Raw genomic sequence first — 10000 nt, 5'->3', positions numbered from 1 at the left:
TGGGGGGGTGGGGGTGTTGTACTAATGAATGTCTAAAAAAAAAAGTTGTATTTTTTTGTTTTTTTTTAAACCGAAAATTATGTTTGTTTTAAACCTTGAGATTACATAGAGAGTATTTTGCGTAGGATATGAGCATTTCCCATGAGCACTATCTTTTGAACTTCTGCCATTTTTGGGTTTCCTGGTATCTGAGTTAGGTAGCTATCAGCCCCTTTTGCTATCATTCCCAGGGCACCTATGACAACAGGTATTGTTTTAGTCTTCAGCTTCCACATTTTGCTGATTTCTATTTCAAGATCTTTATATTTGCTCAGTTTTTGGTAGGTCTTGACAGATACGTTTATATTATTATTATTATTATTATTATTATTATTATTATTATTATTATTATTATCATTATTATTATTATTATTATTATTATTATTATTATTATTATTATTATTATTATTATTATTTTTTCCTTTCTTCAAATTTTCTTCCGTTTCTCGCCGAGTGTTTTCCATACACCTAGGGCAGAGAAGGGCATTGTATGCATACCCAGATTACACGCGCAAATTCACAGATAAAATATGTATTTAAAAATTAACAAATAAATGAATTCATGGATGGATGTTATTTTCACAGCGATATGGCTCTTCTCAGTACATGAGCCGTTCCAGTTAATGCGATTTTTTGCACTTCCTGTAGGGATGGTGAGCCTGGAATCACTTTCAAATAGGTTTCAGTACTTTTTTTTTTATCATTCCTAGAGATTCTACAATCACTGCTACTGTAGTCCATCATCATCATCATCATCACCATCACCACCACCACCACCACACCACCACCACCACCACCACCACCACCCTCATCATCATCATTATCATCATCATCATTATTATTGTTGTTGTTGTTATATATATATTCTTTTATTCTTTTATTTGTTTCAGTCATTTAACTGCGGCTATGCTGGAGCACCGCCTTCAGTCGAGTAAATCAGCTCCAGGACTTACTTATTCTTTGTAATCCTAGCATCATTCATCATTGTTCGACCGTGGTCAAGACAATGGAATTTACCATGCTACGCCAGACTTCACGGTCCATCATGGCATTACGGAGGTCCTGTTGCTGGATGCCTGTATCCCTGGAGATTACATCAGGGTAGGAGAGTGTGTGCCCTCTGGTATTGCGTGTAGATGGCTTCCAGAGGAGAAGAGTAGAAATTACCTCTTTTTCAGCTCTACAACAATGTCCAGCAAATTGGACTCTCTTACCTTTCACAAGAGATGACACAGGTGGTAGATTCCCATATATTTGCATAATCCTAGCACTTATTCCATTGGTCACTTTTGCCGAACCACTAAGTTACGGAGACGTAAACACACCAACATCAGTTATCAAGCAATGTTGGAGGGACAAACACCCACACACACACACACACACACACGCACACGCACACGCACACGCACACACATATATATACATATACGATGGGCTTCTTCCAGTTTCCGTCTACCAAATCCACTTACAAGGCTTTGGTTGGCCCAAGGCTATAGCAGAAGACACATACCCAAGGTGTCACGAATAGGACTGAACCCAGAACTATGTGGTAGGTAACCAAGTTACTTACCACACAGCTACTCCTGTGCCTAGAAAAATAACGTCCCCTGGGTGGGTCTTCTTTCAGTTTCCGTCCACCAAATCTACCCACAAAGCTTTGGTTGGCCTGAAGCTATTGTAGAAGACATTTGCCCAAAGTATCATGTAATGGAACTGAACCTGGGACTACGGGGTTGGAAAGCAAACTTCTTAATATACAGCCATGTCTTATATGAACATATATTCTTTTATTCTTTTAATCCTTTATTATTGTACTTGCTTCAGTTATCTGACTGTGCCCATGATGGAGCACCACATTTAGTTGAAGAAATCAACCCCAGGATTTATTCTTTGTAAGCCTAGTACTTATTCTATTGGACCGTAGTCTGAGATGGACGTTTCGATTGCATGGGAGTATCTGATAGTAGAGTGGGGTGCAAAAGCATCAAAATCCTGCTCAGATGCTTTCTTCTGTCTGACAGATACCAACTAAATAACACGAATGTACCAATGTGAACTTGGACAGATTGCATCGATTCATCTTGATCGCACTTAGAGTATTTTGTAGGCCAGCGGATAAGGATAGTATAGGTTGACCATAATTTCACATGGTCGGCTACACAGTGCATGACCTTGCAGGTGGGGCCCAGTTAGAATTTTCTTCTGGTCGAGTAGCTCATCCCACTCAAAAGGTCCCTGAATAAGGGTTGTTTAAGGATGTCGAACGAACCACCCATGTTTCAAAAGGTGAATTATCCAAACCCCAAAGAATCCCTCTCAACACATGGCTATGATGCTCCCCCACTACCTCTGCTCATGATCAGAGATGCACATATCATCAGCCACTAAGGGACATGCTCAACTGGTTAAGGTCAAACAACTGACAAGCAAATCTGTGGTATTGAGCACAATATTTGCTGTAGCCCATCTTTTATACCAAGACAAAACAATGTACATGATTACACTTCCAATCAGTTTAGATCAGAAGCCATGAGAGCCACTGCCTGGTACTGTATCAGGGCTTATTATTATTATTATTATTATTATTATTATTATTATTATTATTATTATCATTATTATTGTTATTGCTATTGCTATTATTATTATCATTATTATTATTATTATTATTATTATTATTATTATATTATTATTATTATTATTATTGTTGTTGTTGTTGCCATGAGGATGCATAGCCTAGTGATTAGAGCCTTGCACTCATGATCGTGAAATTGTGGTTTCAAATCCTAAACCGGGTGGTGTTTTGTGTTCTTGAGCAAAACACTCATAGGTTGTCTTCGACGGGAGAGTCCATCATTATTTTTATATGGGTGGCAAGCTGGCACAATTGTCGGCATGCTGGGGAAAATGCTTAGGAGCATTTCTTCCAGCTCTTTACGTTCTGAGTTCAAATTCTAACGAGGTTCACTTTGCCTTTTATCCTTCCAAGGTCGACAAAATGAGTACTAGTTGAGCACTAGGGTTGATGTACTTGATTTGTGCTCCCTCCACCAACCCCTCCCCCCAAATTACTGGCCTTGTGCTCCCTCCACCAACCACCCCCCAAATTACTGGCCTTGTGCCAAAATTTGAAACCATCATTATAATTATCTTGAATAACACTGTGTAATACAACTTTTGTTCTTGGGTAGCATTGATTTAGCCTTCAAGTGACGCCACCCCGCTGGCTAAGCGAGCAAGCCAACAAACACACACAATAAACACACACAACGCCCGGTCTGGGAATCGAAACCGCGATGCTCCGACCGTGAGTCCGCTGCCCTAACATGTATATATATATATATATACATATATATATACATATATATATATATATATATATAATATATATATATATATATATATATATAAAACTCAACTTGTGTGTCTGTGTGTGTATCTGTGTATGTGTCTGTGTGTTTAACTTCCCGGCACATCTCCTCCTAGCCAACAAATCGTAGAACCACAAAAAATGGGTCACTTAAAGTTTAGGCGAATGAAAATTGAACTGTTGAACTGTTCCGAAATTCATCTCGCAAGTGCAAAAATCGATAATGTGTTTGTTTAGGCCTTATCCCATGCATTGAATAGTGAACTTTACTCAGTCAGCTGTTTGACGTGAACTGTGTTCACCACGCGTGCAAGCATGCGTAAATTGCATGAAAAATAAAAAAAATCAAGATATAAAAACGAATCGCCGGAAACATTGTAGAAATTCGGCAAAGAAATGAATTTTCGGGATGTAGCCTGGAGGGTTTTTTCTTATTAATCGTTTGGACTTTGTGAACACATACCAATTGTTTTCATTACATTTTTTAAGCTTTGAATTAAATGTGACCATTGTGCGGTGAGTCTGCAGTTTGAATCACTTTAATCAAAATTTAGCTTGCCGGATTTTTGATCATCACGATACATCAGCGACTCCCTGAAACTCTACCCTGAAATCCCCGTTGAGCCGGGCAATACTGCTAGTATATATATATATATATATATATATATATATATATATATATTTATAAATGAGGGTGAAAAATTGATATTAATTTAATAATACCATTAATTTAACACCGAGTGGCTTAGCACAAAAAACTATGGAGAAAATACAAATTTATACATAAATTATTAGAGAGTTAACCACTATGTGGATAACTCTAGTGCTAAAAATAGCTCCGATAGTATAGCCACAGAAAAGATGTTTCCAACTAGAATTAACATACATTTAACGGAAGGAAAGTGAAATACAACGAATAAATAGATTGACCCTGAACAAATTGTTTCATTACTAATGTAATATGTAGTTTTACTTACATACACATCTATAAATCTTCAGCAGAGGTTTGTCTTAAATGCAATTAATTAGATCGACCCGAGCGTCAAAAACACGAGCGGTTTAACGAATTGCATTTTTAGTTATGCCTCAAATTCCGCGCCAAAAGCATGCATATATATATATAGCAGAAGCGACTCCAAGTTATCAGCATCACTCAGGCCCATCACAGATTTCGCATAAGACACATGAATTTCCTTGAAGAATTTCATGCTTTTCTGCAATATTTCTAGCCCCAAAGGCTTATTTTTTATACCTAGCACCATGTCCTTCTCCATTTCTAAGTTAACTGTAAAAATAAAGCAACCCTGCAAAACATAACTGATCTTTACACACAGCTACACAGAATAACAACAATCAAATAATGACAGCAGAGTGCACAACAAACATCAGCGATCTGACTGTCACCCGTATTCTTAACAAGAAATGCCAGTTAGTCTTTTGCACCTACCAGGCTCATTCGTATTATCCTGAGTTGCTGGATAATTTTTCCATTCCTTTAAGAATATTATAGAACGGAACATTTTCGAAGATTGGAATTTAAATCCTAATGTCTAAAGTAAGTTATAGTTTCAAGAAAACATTGAAATTGAATTATTTATTATTATTATCAACAGAGCTAATAGCCCTGATTTTTCTCACGTTTATGCTTATTGTAACAGCTATATTTTCTATTGCTGGGGGCGGTGAGCTGGCAGACACTTTAGCGCACCGGGCGAAATGCTTAGCGGTATTTCGTCTGCCGTTACGTTCTGAGTTCAAATTCCGCCGAGGTCGCCTTTGCCTGTCATCCTTTCGGGGTCGATAAATAAAGTTCCAGTTTCGCACTGGGGTCGATTTGATCGACTCAATCCCTTTGTCTGTCCTTGTTTGCCCCCTCTATGTTTAGCCCCTTGTGGACAATAAAGAAATGTATATTTTCTATTGCATTGAACATCCTACTCCACTGTTATTTATGTCACTTCATTAATAGACATTATCCAGTTCCTATAGGGAGCCTTAGACACTTATATATATATAAATACATATTGCACACACACACACACACACATTTAAATGAATAAAACATGTAGAAAAATGAAAAAGAAAACATGAAAAAGAAGCCATTACCGGAAAGCTAGAAGAATGTTTTTCTGTGGTAGAGTGAAGTCATCATCTAGACTAAAAATTGCATCAGTTCTTATAATGTCGAATGGCAAAAATCGATTATTTAGACTGTTCTTACCACATGCAACAACCTGTTTGAACAAAAAGATTTTAGGAAAGACAGAGTTTTAGAACAAGATTAAATATTAAAGCTTACTCTAAAAATATTCCCAAAGTTCTCAGTGAGATGAAAGAAACCATCAAACATTGAAATTGGGTCTCTACCAGTCATATGACCTACTAAAAATCACTACAGTGAAATCTAATTCAGGCATCTAATTAGCCATCTTAGATAATGTGTTTTTACATTTCCACAAAAGGATGGAGTGATGGTCGCAGCTGGTATGTTCTCCTGCTTAATAACCGTGGCAAAACAATAATGAAAATTTCGTGAATAATTGATTAACGAAAATGTTGCCCACATCACACTTAGTAGGGACGTGTGGCTTTGTGGTTAGGGTGTTGGATCGATGACTGCATGATTGTGGTTTCGATTCCTGAACTGGGCAATGTGTTTCGTTCTTGAGGAAAACACATCACTTTACATTGTTCCAGTCCATTCAGTTTGTAAAAATAAGCAATCCTGAAATGGAATGGTGTTCCATCCAGTGGGTAATATATCAAGTAATCACATGACCAACTAGACTATGAGACGTTGCTACACATCGCTGGTTACAATGCACTTTACATCATTTTCGCCTTCGAATGATGCCACCCTGTTGGCTAGGAGAGCAGTGCAATGTTCCTCCCCGGTTCTGATTGAAAGGGGGACTGAAGCAATGTGAAATGAAGTCTTTTGCCCAAGAATACAGTGTTCCACCTGGTCTAGGAATTGAACTCGCGATCTAGCAGTCAAGACTGCAATAACCTAACCACTTGACCGCATGGTCCCAGAAGGTAATATATACTCCACAGGATCTGTGGAACTGGTTTTGTGACCGTATGTAACTCAGGAAGAAGCTTTATACTTTATTCATCACTCTCGGTGTTGTTGTTGTTGTTGTTGTTCAAAGGTGAACCTGAATTGAGCAGACTTATAATTGAGGACATTCCAACTTTGGCAATCCTGTCTATTTCCTTTTTCTAGATATATAGTTTCAGGCATATATAGTTTCTTATGTGGTTAAGAAGAACGCTCGTGACCATGTTGTTTTCAGGTTCAATCCCAATGTGCTGTACCTTAGGCAAATCTATTACGAACCCCAGGCCGACCAATATCTTGTGAGTGAATTTGGTAGAAGGAAACGGCATGGAAACCTGTCACACATACACACATACATATATATATACACACACATATATATATATACAAATATATATATATTTATTTATATATATATATATATATATATATATATGTACAATAAATTCAGGGTGAATACTTGATAAATGTAAGCACCTGTATATGCCAGCTAGTAGCATAGGTGAGAGGATATATGTATCAAATGAAATAAAATGAAAAACAGGACACAAAAGATGTTGCGATACATATGTTTCGAGCTTTATAGAACAACTTATTCTTACATCAATGCATAATCGACATAACAGATAGTTCAAAAGCCCTCTTCAGCCGCATGCAATTGCTACACCAAAGACTTGTATCACATTATGAAAGGTTTGAGAAAAAACATTTGATATTGTTTATAATGGTAGGTAAACCATATATATATTTATATATATATATATATATATATATATATATATATATATATATATATATATATATATATACATATATATTTACACATATGTGTATTAATATTCATGTATGTACGTACACACACATATTATATAGACACACACACACGCGCGCATGCATGAATGCATGCATGCACGCACACGCCCGCACACACACACACACACATGTAGTCAACAGATGAGATCCACAGATTCTCAGATTAGAAAGCAATTAGTAACATTCAAATAATTTGAATTCAGCCTCTGATGTCTTTACGAGGGACCAATTTCGCGGGGTAAAGATTGGCTATAAGAGGAATCAAGGTGAGAAGATATGCAAGCAATTATGTGAATAAACAAATTAAATATATATATAGCCTGAATTTTACCTGCTCATTCCAAAATTTTGGATTTCTCTTTGTATACACAGCAATCTCTGCTGTTATCCATAAGCTGTAACACAATTGTTTTTACTTATCGAACTTCAATACGGGAAAAATTTACAACCTTCTATGTAAATAAACCGCTATTGTTTCTGAAAGTTGTTTTTTATATCTTCTACAAACTGCTCAAACCTTACTTCATCCTATACCTTGATCCTTGCATCTTAACTTCACATACCTATATATATATATATATATATATATATGAATAAAGAAATTCACGTCAGAAACACGGTTGAAGCGACCTATCCAGAGGTAGAAACTCCGGGTTAATGTGCAGTAATTTGTGTGATATAGCTGAATAAATAAATAAATGGAGTTGAACGAAGATGTTAATAAAATTCCTTTACTTTCGACATATGTTTCGAAGACAACATAGTTTAATTCCAAAGGATTCAACGGTGAAAGATTCAATCTTCTCATCAGGAAAGAATAAAACCATGTTGCTTCGAAACATATGTCGAAAGTAAAGGAATTTTATTAACATCTTCGTTCAACTCCATTTATTTATTTATTCAGCTATATCACACAAATTACTGCACATTAACCCGGAGTTTCTACCTCTGGATAGGTCGCTTCAACCGTGTTTCTGACGTGAATTTGCTACCCTGGTAACAGTTCATTGAATTTTCCATGTTAACGGTAAACATAGGATGATTCATTCACCCATCGAAATATATATATATATATATATGTATATTATACATAGTACTGTTCCATTAGTGATAAGATCACATCTATCAATCTATCTATCTGTCTGTCTGTCTGTCTGTCTGTCTATCTCGCTATCTCTCTATCTATCTATCTATTTATCTATCTATCAATTTATCTCAGTAATGGCTGAACGCTAAGAAATTTGCTGTTCGACCACATGTAATCTTGGGTTCAGTCCTGCTGTGTGGAACCTAAGGCAAGTGTCCTCTACTATAGCCATGGGCTGACCAAAACCCTGTAAGTGGATTTGGTAGGTGGAAACTGGAAGAAGCCCATCTTGTATACAAACATATGTATAAATCTATGTGTGTGTGTCTCTGTTTGTGTTTGTCCCTGCACCAGTTTGATAACTGTTGTTGGTTTGTTTATGTCCCCTTGACATAGTGATCTGGTATAAAAGTCCGGTAGAAAATTACCAAGCTACAGGCGCAGAAGTGGCTGTGTGCTAAGTAGCTTGTTTACGAACCACATGGTTCAGAGTTCAGTTCCACTGCGTGGCACCTTGGGCAAGTGTCTTCTAATATAGCCTTGGGTCGACCAAAGCCTTGAGAGTGGATTTGGTAGACGGAAACTGAAAGCAGCCCGTCGTATATATATATATATATATATATATATATATATATATATATAAAGAATAAAATATTAGGGAATAAATCCAAATTTACAGGGAAAAATCAGATTTAGGATTGAATCCAATTTTATAGTAAAATATTATATAATATTAATTAGAGACAAAACCACTATTTTGTAAATCAAACAAGGAAAGACTTAATCAATACATAAAAAAATTTTAATATAAAGTAAATAAATTGCCACTACAATTGTTTCCTGCCTTCAAATGACATTCATCAGGTGACTTCATAACTTTGAATTGAATGGAAGATATGAAATCCACCTGATGAATGTCATTTGAAGACAGGAAACAATTGTAGTGGCGATTTATTTACTTTATATTAAATTTTTTTTATGTATTGATTAAGTCTTTCCTTGTTTGATTTACAAAATAGTGGTTTTGTCTCTAATTAATATTACATATATATATATATATATATATATATATATATATATATATATATATATATATATATATATATATATGCGTGTGTGTGTTTGTGTGTCTGTGATTGTCCCCCTAGCATTGCTTGACAACCGATGCTAGTGTGTTTATGGCCATGTTACTTAGCGGTTCGGCAAAAAGAGACCGATAGAATAAGTACTGGGCTTACAAAAACAATAAGTCCTAGGGTCGAATTGCTCGATTAAAGGCGGTGCTCCAGCATGGCCGCAGTCATAATGTCTGAAACAAGTAAAAGAGTAAAAGAGTAAAGAGAGATATAAATATATAGATAAAGGCTGAAATAGGCACCGCCTAGAACTTTGAACAAGTGTCTTCTACCATAGCCTTCGGTCGAACAAAGCCTTGTGAGTGGATTTGGTAAATGGAAACTGAAAGAAGCCTGTTGTATGATGCACCAGCATGGCCACAGTCTTAGGGCTGAAACATGTGAATAAAAGGATGTATATAAGCACAGCGTGGCTGTGTGGTAAGAAGCTTGCTTACCATCTACATGATGCAAGGTTCAGTCCCACTGTGTAGCACCTTGAGCAAGTGTCTTCT

At 36.4% G+C, this 10000-nt stretch overlaps 1 protein-coding gene across 2 annotated transcripts in view; it reads right to left on the bottom strand.

The window, feature by feature from the left end:
- LOC115223625 (exostosin-like 3) overlaps window positions 1-10000 on the bottom strand; it is a 44865-nt gene that overhangs the window by 7075 nt on the left and 27790 nt on the right. For both annotated transcript variants that reach the window (XM_029794288.2, XM_029794289.2), the window contains one exon: window positions 5513-5640. In XM_029794288.2, coding sequence (XP_029650148.1) covers window positions 5513-5640 — 128 coding nt within the window. The remainder of the gene's footprint in view (window positions 1-5512; window positions 5641-10000) is intronic.

Source organism: Octopus sinensis, linkage group LG23 (assembly GCF_006345805.1).
Source record: "Octopus sinensis linkage group LG23, ASM634580v1, whole genome shotgun sequence".
NCBI lineage: Eukaryota > Metazoa > Mollusca > Cephalopoda > Octopoda > Octopodidae > Octopus > Octopus sinensis.
Note: the sequence above shows the minus strand (reverse complement) of the source record. Positions and strands in the feature narration are given on the sequence as shown.